This window comes from Triticum dicoccoides, chromosome 6A, assembly GCF_002162155.2.
Source record: "Triticum dicoccoides isolate Atlit2015 ecotype Zavitan chromosome 6A, WEW_v2.0, whole genome shotgun sequence".
Lineage (NCBI taxonomy): Eukaryota > Viridiplantae > Streptophyta > Magnoliopsida > Poales > Poaceae > Triticum > Triticum dicoccoides.
Window position 1 is genome coordinate 43,140,008 of NC_041390.1, and position 18,735 is coordinate 43,158,742.

The 18,735-nt window shown below is 44.7% G+C and overlaps 2 protein-coding genes across 2 annotated transcripts in view; one reads left to right on the forward strand and one right to left on the reverse strand.

Moving 5' to 3' along the window:
• Positions 1-820: 820 nt before the first annotated feature.
• LOC119314565 (pentatricopeptide repeat-containing protein At2g17033-like) lies at positions 821-2,599 on the forward strand. Its single transcript, XM_037589267.1, has 2 exons — positions 821-1,144; positions 1,231-2,599. The coding sequence occupies exons 1-2, from the start codon at positions 869-871 to the stop codon at positions 2,416-2,418; spliced, it is 1,464 nt and encodes a 487-aa protein (XP_037445164.1). The 5' UTR covers positions 821-868; the 3' UTR covers positions 2,419-2,599.
• Positions 2,600-3,627: 1,028 nt separating this feature from the next.
• LOC119315604 (putative wall-associated receptor kinase-like 16) overlaps positions 3,628-18,735 on the reverse strand; it is a 38,629-nt gene continuing 23,521 nt past the window's right edge. The window contains exon 2 of the mRNA XM_037590159.1: positions 3,628-4,081. Coding sequence (XP_037446056.1) covers positions 3,628-4,081 — 454 coding nt within the window. The remainder of the gene's footprint in view (positions 4,082-18,735) is intronic.

Sequence of the window (18,735 nt, forward strand, 5' to 3'; positions counted from 1 at the left end):
CACAACAGAGAGAGCGGCCATTACATACTCTTCGCCGATTACTTTCAGTGCACGTCCCCACTCTTCAACCTCAAACTTTTCCGACGCCGCTTCCGGATGGTGAGACATGTGTTTAACCGTATTTATTTTAATGTATTTGTAACAATTTAAATTTCATTTGGTTTGCAAATTATGATATTTTTATTTGGTTGTAAACTATTGATCATTGTGATGAAACTATGTGATTTAAACTTTCGGCAATGTTTAGATTTGTATGCAAAAGTTGTGTAAAAATATGGCCGCATACCGGCCACGGGAACGAAATGCGTCAGCCGGTTGGATGCACTGGCTAGCAAAATGTGGACGGGGCTAAACGCTGCCCCTACTGTCGATCCAAACAGACAAAAAGCGGATCAAATCTGCGTTCATTTGTGTCGGTGCGTTTGAGTTGCCCATATTTTAGTGTCTTTTTTGCTCGCTCCCAAGGTACTAAACCTTCTATAATTAATAAACCTGCCTAAATAACAAATATAATTAATCATTTCATCAAAAAAATTTGAAATCAATCTTTTTTCCTCTCTTAAAAGAAATTATTATGTCTCTTCCTAAATTGTTACACATTTCTATAATAAAATTCTCCAATAAAATCCTCCATTGCTCCAATAAAAATGGAACCATTAAGTCTACATCTACAACTGAACACAAACTATACAATATTAACAAGTACTGTATTTTTTCAACTAAATTTGAAATGTGAAATGATTTTTTTAACATATTGTCGTATCCCTGTTACATTATCTCCTTTTGAGGACTCTGGTTTAAGCAGATAGATAAGGTACGTTCATCTGATACCTTGCACAGCCTAGCGCGCTCCTGCCCCCAAGCAGCAATGCCGGCGGTGGCGTCCCTACCGCCACCGGCGCCGGGGCCGGCCGCATTGCGTCGCCGGAGGTTCTCCCCCGCGTCGGCGTCTCTGCGTCGCGCCGCATCCGGAGGGGGCTCGAGCTGGCGGAGCGAGCGGCGGCTCATGTCGGAGCTGGAGCGCACGGTGACGGCGGGCGCCGCGGAGCGCGTCATCCGCGGCTACGTCGGCACCAAGTCGAAGCGCGCCGCCCTCGCCGCGCTCTCCCGCCTCCTCATGGACTCCGACCCCCTCGCCGTCCCCGTGAGCCCCCGCGCACCCCTCCTTCTCTCCAACTCCCCTCTCCCTCTCGCTGACCTCGCCGGCGAAATTCTGAACGTTTGCCGCAGTTCTACGAAGCGGTGACCCAGGCCCGGTGGTTCAAGTGGAGCTCGATCCACGCCGCAGCCGTCGCCGCCTTGCTCGAGGCCAACGGCGCCGCGGAGGAATCCAGATCCCTCATCGCCGACTCCGCCGCGCGCCTCGAGTCCACCGCTGAGGTGGTCCTCTTCTACTGCGACCTCATGGCGGCCTTCTCCTCGCGGGGACTGAAGCGCCGGGCCATGGATTTCTACTCGCAGCTCCGGGTGATGCCGACGCCGCTCGCCGGGGGCGCCAAGACCTACATGGCCATGATTAAATCCCTATGCATGATGGGCCTCGCCGCCGAGGCCGAGGAGGCGCTCCGGGAGATGGTGTCTCTGGGGTACCAGCCTGATGCGTTTCAGTTCGGATTGGTGGCGAAATGCTATGGTAAGGCAGGCCAATTGGCTGAGATGGAGAGGGTGATTGCGTCCATGTCTGACGCCGGCATCCGCCTGGGCACCGGCGCGGCGAACATTGTCCTCTCATGCTACAGCGCTTGCCGTGACCATGGTAAGATGCTAATGTGGCTGAAGAAGATGCGAAAATTGTGCGTCGCACCGACCACGAAAGCCTACAATTTTGTGCTCAACTCGTGCCCGACAGTGGTGTTGATGGCCCGTGAATTGGGCCCTTCGCTACCGTTGTCGGCGGCGAAGTTGGTGAGGAAGGTCAAGTCTACATCTCCATGGCCGGCAGAAGCTGAGGTGGTGCAGGAGCTTCTGTCCACCTCATCAGTGTTGACCAAGGCGATGGTTTGGTCAGAAACTGAGGTGAAGCTGAACCTGCATGGGTTCAGTATAACTTCTGCCTATGTGCTGATGCTGCAGTGGGTGGCCGCACTGAAAGGGGGGCGCACATTACCATTGGAAGTGTCTGTGGTGTGCGGTGTCGGGAAGCACAGCGATGTCCGAGGCGAGCCCAAAGTGCGGGAGCTGGCACAAGAGGTTCTGAGCCGGATGGGGAGCCCTCTGCGGCTGTCTGCGAGGAACAAAGGCCGGCTTGTGGCGAAGCGAGACAGGGTGAAACAATGGCTGGCCACTGAGTTGACTTCCGTGGTGCCTGAGGAGAGCACGGATCAGAAGCCCAATGCAAGTGATCAGCAACCATTTTTGCCCAATCTTTTAAGGAAACTCGGGCAGTTCTTTTCCTCATTTGTGCCAGTTTCCAGATGAATGGCAAGCTGTTTATTGTAGAGTAGGAGGTTCCGAATAGGCATAATATCTTCTTTATGTTGTAGATTGATACAAGATGGGTGTTGTGTGAATGCTGGAAAAAATAGTCATCTCTTTCCGAATGGTGAACTAGGGTCTTAAGGCACGAAAGTAACCAGGCCTCTGACTGCATATTAGACTTGTCCCTCGAGTCCTTGGCAGCTCCCTTAAGGTAATTTTACTGCCCTGCTGACATTTTTTTCAAGTTGTAGCTGGTGTTTAACCCCTGCTTTGATGTGCCTTACTTTATGGTGAAATTTTAGAAACCTATTGAAAATGTGAAGTTTAATTATTCCTAGTAACCTCAGCTGTGTTTTTCAAGTCCTGCACAAGAACATCTATTGGATCTCGGGTATGTGCATCCTAGTACTGACATAGCTGCATCTTACCCAAATTAATCGAAGCTGATACTATTGTTTCTTGAACCGTAACAGATCTTTGCATATATGGCATCTCTGGTCGGTCGAAAATAAAACGTTTTGTTTGGCATGCAAACAATATGAACTTTAAGTTGATTCAGCTCAGCAAGTAGACAGAAAATTCCTGGGGGTAATAGATTATTACATCTGTCGGTTACAATCTCTTTAAGCATTCTTCAGTATTAGATACATATGGAATTTTCATGATTCAAATAGTTTTTTAGATAATGAAATGGGGCTTTACTTGGAACTCACCGCATGAAGCCACGGATCACTCAAATTAGATATGTTTGAATTAGATCTAGCATGGTTCAGTACAGAAAGGAAAATAGAGGTTTAGCTACAGGAAGTAGAAAACAGCCACCATGAAAGCAGTGCAACAGATATCTTTTGTCCCAGAGGCAGATAAATCGACTACAATGAGCTTACAAAGCTGACCGTGAGTTTACACTGGATATGGAGGACGGGGCGTCGACCCGTTGGCTAGGCAGCTGGGGTTGCTGTCAGCCCACCCGAGTTCAAGTCCTGGTTCGGACTCGCGGTGTTCACGGAGTTTCTCCTATCAAAAATGCCAACGAGGGTTAGCCCTTGGGTTGGTTTATTTTTTTTTACACTGGATATGAAAAATAATAAAAAACTAAGGACCAAAGCTGCCATTGGAAAATAGGTCTCGGAACGTTTTTAATCACTAATGTAGCAGATTGCACATAAATCTTCAAAAGTTAACTGTGCTCAACTCACATAAGCAGAACTACCGTGGATATCTTGCAGACAACGCGTACTCATCTTCCATACTATACTGCCTGCTAGTCAATCCCGCTCCGCATGCTAATGGAGAATTTGCTACAATATCACCATTTGCCTCAAATTCCTCAGGTGATTGAGCAGCTTCCAGTCTCAACTCCATTTGTCTCATGGTTGGCCGTTCCTCCCCTCTTAACTTAACACATGCTACTGCAATTGCAGCGATTTCATCAATTCTGTTGCCACCTTCACTCATAACTTGTGGATCTAATATCTCCGACAAATTCCCTTCTGCAAATAAGGTTGCAAAATGTGCCACAAGACCATTGCCTTCGGAAGCCATATAGGTAAATGGTTTCTTTCTGGTCATTAACTCTATAAGCATAACACCAAAGCTATAAACATCACTTTTCTCTGTGAGGCGCCATGTGTGCATGTACATTGGGTCGAGATATCCTAGCATTAGTAGAAAACAGGGCTATGGTCCAGGCCGGGTCAGCCCATTAGTCCCGGTTCAGTCTAGAACCGGGACCAATGTGGGCATTGGTCCCGGTTCATGAGCCCAGGGGGCCGGCCGGGCCACGTGGGCCATTGGTCCCGGTTCATCTGGACCTTTTGGTCCCGGTTTGTGGGATGAACCGGGACCAATGGGCCTCGCTCCTGGCCCACCATCATTGGTCCCGGTTGGTGGCTTGAACCGGGACCAAAGGCTCCCCTTTAGTCCCGGCTCATGTCACCAACCAAGACCAATGAGGTGCCTATATATACCCCCTCGCGCAAGAGCAGAGCACAGTGCTCTGTTTTTTCTGGCCGAGGGTGAGAGGGCTTTGTGGTGCTCTAGCTCACCTCCTATGCACATGAGGTGTTCGATGGAATGCCCGAGCCACACTACTTAAGCTTTCTCCTCTCGAAGCTCGACCTCCAAACTCCATTTTCCTCGAGATTTGTCTAGATTTAGCGGTCCGTCCCGCCCCGTCCCCGTCTTCACCGCCGTCGATCACCCGCGCCGATCTCATCACCGACACCACCGTGGTGAGCCTCTTGTTCTTATCTTCTTTCTGAAAGGAAAAATATTCTTACTTGTATGTTTAGATAGATACTTGTATCATTTTCTTACATTTATTATTGCATCTTATATAGTGCGATGGTTTTGGTATCCGCCCCCGTCGGCCCTCGTCCTGTCTATGATTCGGATGTGGTATGTATATTATCTTTATAACTACTGGTTCATTTATTGTTTATGAAAATTATGCCGACCAACGTGACATAGATTTTATTTATCTAGGATGTATGTGAATCGGAAATGCCAACCGACCCTATTGTCGAGAGGTTAAATTTAGTTGAAGAAGAAAACAATTTGTTGAAGGAAAAAATAAAAAAAATTGAGGAGGAGAAGATGATGTTGGAGTTGCATGTTGTGGATGTCGTCGATGATCACAAGATCAAGATGGATGCAATGCGCTTGAAAATTAGAAAGATTAGAAAATATTCCATTCATACCGAGGCTTGGTATCATTATGCCGTTGGATCAATTGTTACCTTGGTTGCGATTATGATCGCATTTGTTTTCGCATTGAAATGTTTTACATAGTTTCAATGTATGGTTTAATTAATTAGATGCTCTGGAGAGCTATATGTTGTTACATGAGAACTATGTATGCACTTTGGTTTTAATGTGATGATGAACTTCTATTAATTTGGACACTTAATTATATATAATGCACGCAGATGAACCGGCAATGGATGTACGGTGACAGACACACCCGCGAGTACATTAAGGGCGTGCATGAGTTTCTCGATGCGGCTGAGGCAAACAAGCAGAATGGTTTTATGTGTTGTCCATGCACTGAATGTGGGAATACGAGGTCTTACTCTAACCGGAAAATCCTTCACTCCCACCTGCTTTACAAGGGTTTCATGCCACACTATAATGTTTGGACGAGGCACGGAGAAATAGGGGTTATGATGGAAGACGGCGAAGAAGAAGAGTACGATGACAACTATGTGCCCCCTGAATACGGTGATGCTGCAACGGGGGGAGCTGGTGAAGATCAAGAGGAACCAGACGATGTGCCCAATGATGCTGCAAAGGGTGAAGCTGTTGAAGATCAAGAGGAACCAGACGATGTGCCCGATGATGATGATCTCCGCCGGGTCATTGTCGATGCAAGGACGCAATGCATTAGTCAAAAGGAGAAGCTGAAGTTCGATCGCATGTTAGAGGATCACAAAAAAGGGTTATATCCCAATTGCGAAGATGGCAACACAAAGCTCGGTACCGTACTGGAATTGCTGCAGTGGAAGGCAGAGAATGCTGTGGCTGACAAAGGATTTGAGAAGCTACTGAAAATATTGAAGAAGAAGCTTCCAAAGGATAACGAATTGCCCGACAGTACATACGCAGCAAAGAAGGTCGTATGCCCTCTAGGATTGGAGGTGGAGAAGATACATGCATGCCCTAATGACTGCATCCTCTACCGCGGTGCATACAAGGATCTGAATGCATGCCCGGTATGCGGTGCATTGCGGTATAAGATCAGACGAGATGACCCTGGTGATGTTGACGGCGAGCCCCCCAGGAAGAGGGTTCCTGCGAAGGTTATGTGGTATGCTCCTATAATACCACGGTTGAAACGTCTGTTCAAAAACGAAGAGCATGCCAAGTTGATGCGATGGCACAGTGAGAACCCAAAGAAAGATGGGAAGTTGAGAGCACCCGCTGACGGGTCGCAGTGGAGAAAAATCGAGAAATAGTACTGGGATGAGTTTGCAAAGGACCCAAGGAATGTATGGTTTGCTTTAAGCGCGAATGGCATTAATCCTTTCGGGGAGCAGAGCAGCAATCACAGCACCTGGCCCGTGACTCTATGTATGTATAACCTTCCTCCTTGAATGTGCATGAAGCGGAAGTTCATTATGATGCCAGTTCTCATCCAAGGCCCTAAGCAACCCGGCAACGACATTGATGTGTACCTAAGGCCATTAGTTGAAGAACTTTTACAGCTGTGGAATGAAAACGGTGTACGTACGTGGGATGAGCACAGACAGGAGGAATTTAACCATAAGGTGTTGCTGTTCGTGACCATCAACGATTGGCCCGCTCTCAGTAACCTTTCAGGACAGACAAACAAAGGATACCACGCATGCACGCACTGTTTAGATGACACTGAAAGTATATACCTGGACAAATGCAGGAAGAATGTGTACTGTTGGGGAACGTAGTAATTTCAAAAAATTTCCTATGCACATGCAAGATCATGGTGATGCATAGCAATGAGAGGGGAGAGTGTTGTCTACGTACCCTCGTAGACCGAAGCGGCAGCGTTGACGCAACGTAGAGGAAGTAGTCGTACGTCTTCCCGGTCCAACCGATCCAAGCACCGTTACTCCGGCACCTCCGAGTTCTTGACACATGTACAGCTCGATGACGCACCCCGGGCTCCGATCCAGCAAAGCTTCGGGGAGGAGTTTCGTCAGCACGACGGCGTGGTGACGATCTTGATGTTTAACCGTCGCAGGGCTTCGCCTAAGCACCGCTACAATATGATCGAGGTGTAATATCGTGGAGGGGGGCACCGCACACGGCTAAGGAACGATCACGAAGATCAACTTGTGTCTCCTAGGGTGCCCCCCTGCCCCCGTATATAAAGGAGCCAAGGGGAGGGGGCGGCCGGCCAAGGAGGGGCGCGCCAGGGGGGAGTCCTACTCCCACCGGGAGTAGGACTCCCTTCTTTCCTAGTTGAAGAAGGAGAAGGGGGGAAAGAGGAGGAAGAGGGGAAGGAAAGGGGGGGGGGCGCCCCCCTTCCCTTGTCCTATTCGGACTAGGAATGGGAGGGGCGCGCGGCCACCTCCCGCCTCCTTCTCTCTTCTCCCTCAAGGCCCATGTAGGCCCAATAACCCCCTGGGGGTTCCGGTAACCCCCCGGTACTCCGGTAAAATGCCGATTTCACCCGGAACGATTCCGATGTCCAAATATAGGCTTCCAATATATCGATCTTTATGTCTCGACCATTTCGAGACTCCTCTTCATGTCCGTGATCACATCCGGGACTCCGAACAACCTTCGGTACATCAAAATACATAAACTCATAATGAAACTGTCATCGTAACTTTTAGCGTGCGGACCCTACGGTTCGAGAACAATGTAGACATGACCGAGACACGTCTCCGGTTAATAACCAATAGCGGGACCTGGATGCCCATATTGGCTCCTACATATTCTACGAAGATCTTTATCGGTTAGACCGCATAACTACATACGTTGTTCCCTTTGTCATCGGTATGTCACTTGCCCGAGATTCGATCGTCGGTATCCAATACCTAGTTCAATCTCGTTACCGGCAAGTCTCTTTACTCGTTCCGTAATACATCATCTCACAACTAACACATTAGTTGCAATGCTTGCAAGGCTTATGTGATGTGTATTACTGAGAGGGCCCAGAGATACCTCTCCGTCAGACGAAGTGACAAATCCTAATCTCGAAATACGCCAATCCAACATGTACCTTTGGAGACACCTGTAGAGCTCCTTTATAATCACCCAGTTACGTTGTGACGTTTGGTAGCACACAAAGTGTTCCTCTGGTAAACGGGAGTTGCATAATCTCATAGTCATAGGAACATGTATAAGTCATGAAGAAAGCAATAGCAACATACTAAACGATCGGGTGCTAAGCTAATGGAATGGGTCATGTCAATCAGATCATTCAACTAATGATGTGATCCCGTTAATCAAATAACAACTCTTTGTCTATGGTTAGGAAACACAACCATCTTTGATTAACGAGCTAGTCAGGTAGAGGCATACTAGTGACACTTTGTTTGTCTATGTATTCACACATGTATTATGTTTCCGGTTAATACAATTCTAGCATGAATAATAAACATTTATCATGATATAAGGAAATAAATAATAACTTTATTATTGCCTCTAGGGCATATTTCCTTCAGTCTCCCACTTGCACTAGAGTCAATAATCTAGATTACACAGTAATGATTCTAACACCCATGGAGCCTTGGTGCTGATCATGTTTTGCTCGTGGAAGAGGCTTAGTCAACGGGTCTGCTACATTCAGATCCGTATGTATCTTGCAAATCTCTATGTCTTCCACCTGGACTAGATCCCGGATGGAATTGAAGCGTCTCTTGATGTGCTTGGTTATTTTGTGAAATCTAGATTCCTTTGCCAAGGCAATTGCACCAGTATTGTCACAAAAGATTTTCATTGGACCCGATGCACTAGGTATGACACCTAGATCAGATATGAACTCCTTCATCCAGACTCCTTCGTTTGCTGCTTCCGAAGCAGCTATGTACTCCGCTTCACATGTAGATCCCTCCACGACGCTTTGTTTAGAACTGCACCAACTGACAGCTCCACCGTTTAATGTAAACACGTATCCGGTTTGCGATTTAGAATCGTCCGGATCAGTGTCAAAGCTTGCATCAATGTAACCGTTTACGATGAGCTCTTTGTCACCTCCATATACGAGAAACATATCCTTAGTCCTTTTTAGGTACTTCAGGATGTTCTTGACCGTTGTCCAGTGATCCACTCCTGGATTACTTTGGTACCCCCTGCTAAACTTATAGCAAGGCACACATCAGGTCTGGTACACATCATTGCATACATGATAGAGCCTATGGCTGAAGCATAGGGAACATCTTTCATTTTCTCTCTATCTTCTGCAGTGGTCGGGCATTGAGTCTTACTCAACTTCACACCTTGTAACACAGGCAAGAACCCTTTCTTTGCTTGATCCATTTTGAACTTCTTCAAAACTTTGTCAAGGTATGTGCTTTGTGAAAGTCCAATTAAGCGTCTTGATCTATCTCTATAGATCTTAATGCCCAATATGTAAGCAGCTTCACCGAGGTCTTTCATTGAAAAACTCTTATTCAAGTATCCCTTTACGCTATCCAGAAATTCTATATCATTTCCAATCAGTAATATGTCATCCACATACAATATTAGAAATGCTACAGAGCTCCCACTCACTTTCTTGTAAATACAGGCTTCTCCGAAAGTCTGTATAAAACCAAATGCTTTGATCACACTATCAAAGCGTTTATTCCAACTCCGAGAGGCTTGCACCAGTCCATAAATGGATCGCTGGAGCTTGCACACTTTGTTAGCTCCCGTTGGATCGACAAAACCTTCTGGTTGCATCATATACAACTCTTCTTCCAGAAATCCATTCTGGAATGTAGTTTTTACATCCATCTGCCAAATTTCATAATCATAAAATGCAGCAATTGCTAACATGATTCGGACAGACTTAAGCATCGCTACGGGTGAGAAGGTCTCATCGTAGTCAACCCCTTGAACTTGCCGAAACCCTTTTGCGACAAGTCGAGCTTTGTAGACAGTAATATTACCGTCAGCGTCAGTCTTCTTCTTGAAGATCCATTTATTCTCAATTGCTTGCCGATCATCGGGCAAGTCAACCAAAGTCCATACTTTGTTCTCATACATGGATCCCATCTCAAATTTCATGGCTTCAAGCCATTTTGCGGAATCTGGGCTCACCATCGCTTCTTCATAGTTCGTAGGTTCATCATGATCTAGTAGCATGACTTTCAGAACAGGATTACCGTACCACTCTGGTGCGGATCTTACTCTGGTTGATCTACGAGGCTCAGTAGTTACTTGATCTGAAATTTCATGATCATCATCATTAAATTCCTCACTAATTGGTGTAGGTATCGCAGAAACCGGTTTCTGTGATGAACTACTTTCCAATAAGGGAGCAGGTACAGTTACCTCATCAAGTTCTACTTTCCTCCCACTCACTTCTTTCGAGAGAAACTCCTTCTCTAGAAAGAATCCATTCTTAGCAATGAATGTCTTGCCTTCGGATCTGTGATAGAAGGTGTACCCAACAGTCTCCTTTGGGTATCCTATGAAGACACATTTCTCCGATTTGGGTTCGAGCTTATCAGGTTGAAGTTTTTTCACATAAGCATCGCAGCCCCAAACTTTAAGAAACGACAACTTTGGTTTCTTGCCAAACCATAGTTCATAAGGCGTCGTCTCAACGGATTTCGATGGTGCCCTATTTAACGTGAATGCGGCCGTCTCTAAAGCATAACCCCGAAACAATAGCGGTAAATCAGTAAGAGACATCATAGATCGCACCATATCTAGTAAAGTGCGATTACGACGTTCGGACACACCATTACGCTGTGGTGTTCCGGGTGGCGTGAGTTGCGAAACTATTCCGCATTGTTTCAAATGTACACCAAACTCGTAACTCAAATATTCTCCTCCACGATCAGATCATAGAAACTTTATTTTCTTGTTACGATGATTTTCTACTTCACTCTGAAATTCTTTGAACTTTTCAAATGTTTCAGACTTATGTTTCATTAAGTAGATATACCCATATTTGCTTAAATCATCCGTGAAGGTGAGAAAATAACGATATCCGCCACGAGCCTAAACATTCATCGGACCACATACATCTGTATGTATGATTTCCAACAAATCTGTTGCTCTCTCCATAGTACCGGAGAACGGCGTTTTAGTCATCTTGCCCATGAGGCACGGTTCGCAAGTACCAAGTGATTCATAATCAAGTGGTTCCAAAAGTCCATCAGTATGGAGTTTCTTCATGCGCTTTACACCGATATGACCTAAACGGCAGTGCCACAAATAAGTTGCACTATCATTATCAACTCTGCATCTTTTGGCTTCAACATTATGAATATGTGTATCACTACTATCGAGATTCATCAAAAATAGACCACTCTTCAAGGGTGCATGACCATAAAAGATATTACTCATATAAATAGAACAACCACTATTCTCTGATTTAAATGAATAACCGTCCCGCATCAAACAAGATCCAGATATAATGTTCATGCTCAACGCTGGCACCAAATAACAATTATTTAGGTCTAATACTAATCCCGAAGGTAGATGTAGAGGTAGCATGCCGACCGCGATCACATCGAATTTGGAACCATTTCCCACGCGCATCGTCACCTCGTCCTTTGCCAGTGTTCGATTAATCCGTAGTCCCTGTTTCGAGTTGCAAATATTAGCAACGGAATCAGTATCAAATACCCAGGTGCTACTGCGAGCTCTAGTAAGGTACACATCAATAACATCTATATCACATATACCTTTGCTCACCTTTCCATCCTTCTTATCCGCCAAATACTTGAGGCAGTTCCGCTTCCAGTGACCAGTCTGCTTGCAGTAGAAGCACACAGTTTCAGGCTTGGGTTTCTTCTCTTGAGCAGAAACTTGCTTGTTGTTCTTCTTGAAGTTTCCCTTCTTCTTCCCTTTGCCCTTTTTCTTGAAACTAGTGGTCTTGTTGACCATCAACACTTGATGCTCCTTTTTGATTTCTACCTCCGCAGCTTTCAACATTGCGAAGAGCTCGGGAATAGTCTTATTCATCCCTTGCATATTATAGTTCATCACGAAGCTCTTGTAGCTTGGTGGCAGTGATTGGAGAATTCTGTCAATGACGCAATCATCTGGAAGATTAACTCCCATCTGAATCAAGTGATTATTATACCCAGACATTTTGAGTATATGCTCACTGACAGAACTGTTCTCCTCCATCTTGCAGCTATAGAACTTATTGGAGACTTCATATCTCTCAATCCGGGCATTTGCTTGAAATATTAACTTCAACTCCTGGAACATCTCATATGCTCCATGACATTCAAAACATCCTTGAAGCCCCGATTCTAAGCCGCAAAGCATGGCACACTGAACTATCGAGTAGTCATCAGCTTTGCTCTGCCAGACATTCATAACATCTGGTGTTGCTCCAGCAGCAGGCCTGGCACCCAGCGGTGCTTTCAGGACGTAATTCTTCTGTGCAGCAATGAGGATAATCCTCAAGTTACGGACCCAGTCCGTGTAATTGCTACCATCATCTTTCAACTTTTCTTTCTCAAGGAACGCATTAAAATTCAACGGAACAACTGCACGGGCCATCTATCTACAATGAAACATACATAAGCAAGATACTATTAGGTACTAAGTTCATGATAAATTTAAGTTCAATTAATCATATTACTTAAGAACTCCCACTTAGATAGACATCCCTCTAATCCTCTAAGTGATCACGTGATCCAAATCAACTAAACCATAACCGATCATCACGTGAAATGGATTAGTTTTCAATGGTGAACATCATTATGTTGATCATATCTACTATATGATTCACGCTCGACCTTTCGGTCTCTGTGTTCCGAGGCCATATCTGCATATGCTAGGCTCATCAAGTTTAACCTGAGTATTCCGCGTGTGCAAAACTGGCTTGCACCCGTTGTAGATGGACGTAGAGCTTATCACACCCAATCATCACGTGGTGTCTGGGCACGACGAACTTTGGCAACAGTGCATACTCAGGGAGAACACTTCTTGATAATTTAGTGAGAGATCATCTTATAATGCTACCGTCAATCAAAGCAAGATAAGATGCATAAAAGATAAACATCACATGCAATCAATATAAGTGATATGATATGGCCATCATCATCTTGTGCTTGTGATCTCCATCTCCGAAGCACCGTCATGATCACCATCGTCACCGGCGCGACACCTTGATCTCCATCGTAGCATCATTGTCGTCTCGCCAATCTTATGCTTCTACGACTATCGCTACCGCTTAGTGATAAAGTAAAGCATTACAGGGCGATTGCATTGCATACAATAAAGCGACAACCATATGGCTCCTGCCAGTTGCCGATAACTCAGTTACAAAACATGATCATCTCATACAATAAAATTTAGCATCATGTCTTGACCATATCACATCACAACATGCCCTGCAAAAACAAGTTAAACGTCCTCTACTTTGTTTGTTGCAAGTTTTACGTGGCTGCTACGGGCTTAAGCAAGAACCAATCTTACCTACGCATCAAAACCACAACGATAGTTTGTCAAGTTGATGTCGTTTTAACCTTCGCAAGGACCGGGCGTAGCCACACTCGGTTCAACTAAAGTTGGAGAAACTAACACCCGCCAGCCACCTGTGTGCAAAGCACGGCGGTAGAACCAGTCTCGCGTAAGCGTACGCGTAATGTCGGTCCGGGCCGCTTCATCCAACAATACCGCCGAACCAAAGTATGACATGCTAGTAGGTAGTATGACTTATATCGCCCACAACTCACTTGTGTTCTACTCGTGCATATAACATCAAACCATAAAACCTAGGCTCGGATGCCACTGTTGGGGAACGTAGTAATTTCAAAAAATTTCCTACGCACACGCAAGATCATGGTGATGCATAGCAACGAGAGGGGAGAGTGTTGTCTACGTACCCTCATAGACCGAAGCGGAAGCGTTGACGCAACGTAGAGGAAGTAGTCGTACGTCTTCCCGGTCCAACCGATCCAAGCACCGTTACTCCGGCACCTCCGAGTTCTTGACACACGTACAGCTCGATGACGCACCCCGGGCTCCGATCTAGCAAAGCTTCCGGGAGGAGTTTTGTCAGCACGACGGCGTGGTGACGATCTTGATGTTTAACCATCGCAGGGCTTCGCCTAAGCACCGCTACAATATGATCGAGGTGTAATATCATGGAGGGGGGCACCGCACACGGCTAAGGAACGATCACGAAGATCAACTTGTGTCTCCTAGGGTGCCCCCTGCCCCCGTATATAAAGGAGCCAAGGGGAGGGGGCGGCCGGCCAAGGAGGGGCGCGCCAGGGGGGAGTCCTACTCCCACCGGGAGTAGGACTCCCTTCTTTCCTAGTTGGAGAAGGAGAAGGGGGGAAAGAGGAGGAAGAGGGGAAGGAAAGGGGGGGGGGGGTACCGCCCCCCTTCCCTTGTCCTATTCGGACTACGAAGGGGAGGGGCGCGCGGCCACCTCCTGCCTCCTTCTCTCTTCTCCCTCAAGGCCCATGTAGGCCCAATAACCCCCCGGGGGGTTCCGGTAACCCCCCGATACTCCGGTAAAATGCCGATTTCACCCGGAACGATTCCGATGTCCAAATATAGGCTTCCAATATATCGATCTTTATGTCTCGACCATTTCGAGACTCCTCGTCATGTCCATGATCACATCCGGGACTCCGAACAACCTTCAGTACATCAAAATACATAAACTCATAATGAAACTGTCATCGTAACTTTAAGCGTGCGGACCCTACGGTTCGAGAACAATGTAGACATGACCGAGACACGTCTCCGGTCAATAACCAATAGCGGGACCTGGATGCCCATATTGGCCCCTACATATTCTACGAAGATCTTTATCGGTCAGACCGCATAACTACATATGTTGTTCCCTTTGTCATCGGTATGTTACTTGCCCGAGATTCGACCGTCAGTATCCAATACCTAGTTCAATCTCGTTACCGGCAAGTCTCTTTACTCGTTCCGTAATACATCATCTCACAACTAACACATTAGTTGCAATGCTTGCAAGGCTTATGTGATGTGTATTACCGAGAGGGCCCAGAGATACCTCTCCGTCAGACGGAGTGACAAATCCTAATCTTGAAATACACCAACCCAACATGTACCTTTGGAGACACCTGTAGAGCTCCTTTATAATCACCCAGTTACGTTGTGACGTTTGGTAGCACACAAAGTGTTCCTCCGGTAAACGGGAGTTGCATAATTTCAGTCATAGGAACATGTATAAGTCATGAAGAAAGCATTAGCAACATACTAAGCGATCGGGTGCTAAGCTAATGGAATGGGTCATGTCAATCAGATCATTCAACTAATGATGTGATCCCGTTAATCAAATAACAACTCTTTGTCTATGGTTAGGAAACACAACCATCTTTGATTAACGAGCTAGTCAAGTAGAGGCATACTAGTGACACTTTGTTTGTCTATGTATTCACACATGTATTATGTTTCTGGTTAATACAATTCTAGCATGAATAATAAACATTTATCATGATATAAGGAAATAAATAATAACTTTATTATTGCCTCTAGGGCATATTTCCTTCATGTACCTGGGCCATCGTCGATTTCTTCCGACCAACCATCAATGTCGAAAGAAAGGCAAGCATTTCAAAGGCGAGGCAGATCACCGGAAGAAGCCCGCCATGCGCACCGGTGATCACATGCTTGCTATGGTCAATGATTTACACTACGTAATCTTTGGAAAGGGTCCCGGTGAACTAGCTGTTCCGAATGACGCTGAGGGACATGCACCCATGTGGAAGAAGAAATCTATATTTTGGGACCTACCCTACTGGAAAGACCTAGAGGTCCGCTCCTCAATCGACGTGATGCACGTGACGAAGAACCTTTGCGTGAACCTGCTAGGCTTCTTGGGCGTGTATGGGAAGACAAAAGATACACCTGAGGCATGGGAGGACCTGCAATGTTTGCACGAAAAAGACGGCATGCCTCCGAAGTAGTATAAAGGTCCTGCCAGCTACGCTCTTACGAAAGAAGAGAAAGAAATTTTCTTTGAATGCCTGCTCAGTATGAAGGTCACGACTGGCTTCTCGTCGAATATAAAGGGAATAATAAATATGCCAGAGAAAAAGTTTCAGAACCTAAAGTCTCATGACTGCCACGTGATTATGACGCAACTGCTTCCGGTTGCATTGAGGGGGCTTCTACCGGAAAACGTCCGATTAGCCATTGTGAAGCTATGTGCATTCCTCAATGCAATCTCTCAGAAGGTGATCGATCCAGAAATCGTACCAAGGCTAAGGAGTGTTGTGGCGCAATGTCTTGTCAGTTTCGAGCTGGTGTTCCCACCATCCTTCTTCAATATCATGACACACGTCCTAGTTCATCTAGTCGACGAGATTGTCATCCTGGGGCCCGTATTTCTACACAATATGTTCCCCTTTGAGAGGTTCATGGGAGTCCTAAAGAAATATGTCCGTAATCGCGCTAGACCAGAAGGAAGCATCTCCATGGGCCATCAAACAGAGGATGTTATTGGGTTTTGTGTTGACTTCTATCCTGGCCTTAACAAGATAGGTCTCCCTAAATCGCGGTATGAGGGGAGACTGACTGGAAAAGGCACTCTTGGAAGAGACTCAATAATATGCAGGGACGGATATTCTTGGTCTCAAGCACACTACATAGTTCTATAGAACTCTACCTTGGTGACCCCGTATGTCGATGAACACAAGAACAGTCTGCGCTCCAAACACCCGGAGCAGTGCGACGACTGGATTACATGTGAACACATCAGGACTTTCAGCAGTTGGTTGGAAACACGTCTCAGAGGTGACAACACTGTTTGTGATGAGTTGTACTTGTTGTCCAGGGGACCATCTTTGACTTTATTGACTTACAAAGGATACGAGATAAATGGGAATACATTTTACACAATCGCCCAAGATCAAAAGAGCACCAATCAAAACAGCGGTGTCCGCTTTGATGCAGCAACCGAGAGCGGAAAGGATACATATTACGGTTACATAGTGGACATATGGGAACTTGACTACGGACCTGATTTTAAGGTCCCTTTGTTTAAGTGCAAATGGGTCAATCTGTTAGGCGGCGGGGTATAGGTAGACCCACAGTACGGAATGACAACAGTGGATCTGAAAAATCTTGGGTACACTGACGAACCGTTCGTCCTAGCCAATGATGTGGCACAGGTTATCTATGTGAAGGACATGTCTACCAAACCGAGAAAAAGAAAAGATAAGGAAGCGAATACATCATACGATGAGCCAAAGCGCCACATAGTTCTTTCAAGAAAAAGGGACATCCTGGGAGTGGACGGCAAGACAGACATGTCTGAAGATTATGAAAAGTTTCATGAAATTCCTCCCTTCAATGTCAAGGCTGACCCAAGCATCCTGATAAACAATGAAGATTATCCATGGTTACGGCGCAATAAGCAAATGACACAAGCGAAGAAAAAGTGAAGACTTTCTCCCGCAACTATTATGATGATACCATGCCAACTTTGTAACACACGAACATGCTACCATTGTCCGTTTTGTACATGCACATGCTATGTGGGTGAAATTATGATACCATCCCAACTTTCAACTTTTTCAGAGTTCATTTGAAATGCTTTCATGTCTTATGGTTCGCCCCTGGCCCATGACCATTAGTCTCGGTTTGTGCCACAAACCGGGACTAAAGGGTTGGTCCTCGTTGCGGGCAGAGTTTAGTCCCACCTCGCCAACCGAAGGGGGCTCACACCGGTTTATAAGCCCTTCCCTCTCTGCCTTGTTAAGCTCCTCTCGAAGTGAAAATAGATGCCCTAATAGAGAAAGGTTTAACCTAAATTCATAGTGACTTTCTCTGAAATTCATAGAAATTTACTAGGAATTTAGGTTGAATTTTCTCTATAAGCGCATCTATTCTCATTTTTTAGTAAGTTAATCACAAACTTGTGATTCAAACAATTTTCAAAGAATTCAAATTTTAACTATTCAAATTTGAAAACTAATGGCACTAACATAAAGTTTATAATTTTTCTAAAACTAATGGCACTAACAGAAAGTTTATAATTTTGCTAACCTAAAAGCAAACAGAATTAAAAATTAAAGCAAAAAACTAAAGAAAATAAATAATGCAAAAAACAAATCAAAAAACAGGAAAAAACTATTTTATAGTAAAGTTAATCACAAAATAAAATAAATAAATAAACAAAGAAAACTAAAAAACTAAAAAAGTGTTTTCAAATTTGAAAACTAATGGCACTAACAGAAAGTTTATAATTTTTCTAAAACTAATGGCACTAACAGAAAGTTTATAATTTTGCTAACCTAAAAGCAAAAAAGAATTAAAAATTAAAGCATAAAACAAAAGAAAATAAATTATGATACCATCCCAACTTTCAACTTTTTCAAAGTTCATTTTAAATGCTTTCCAATTTCAGGGTCATTTAGCTCAAATAATGAATTAATAACAAACAGAATGAACTACAAAACTTTTATGAAAATAAAAAAAATCAATTAAAATATTATGTTATGATCAACTCAAATAAAACTATAATATTCTTCAATAGCAAAAATAATATAATTTTTGTGACCTAAAATCAAACTATAAGTATTTAATTGTAAGTATAAATAAAAAATAAATAGCAAAAAAGAAAAAAAATCTATTTTTATAGTAAAGTTATTCATAAACTAGTGATTCACATAAATTTTAAAAAATAAAAATTTAAACTATTCAAAATTTTAAAACTAATGGCAC

Bases quoted from the DNA above. Each gene is read 5' to 3' on its own strand.
- LOC119314565 (XM_037589267.1), top strand. From the start codon at position 869: ATGCCGGCGGTGGCGTCCCTACCGCCACCGGCGCCGGGGCCGGCCGCA. The intron at 1,145-1,230 runs GTGAGCCCCCGC...CGTTTGCCGCAG, and splicing joins CCGACCCCCTCGCCGTCCCC to TTCTACGAAGCGGTGACCCA.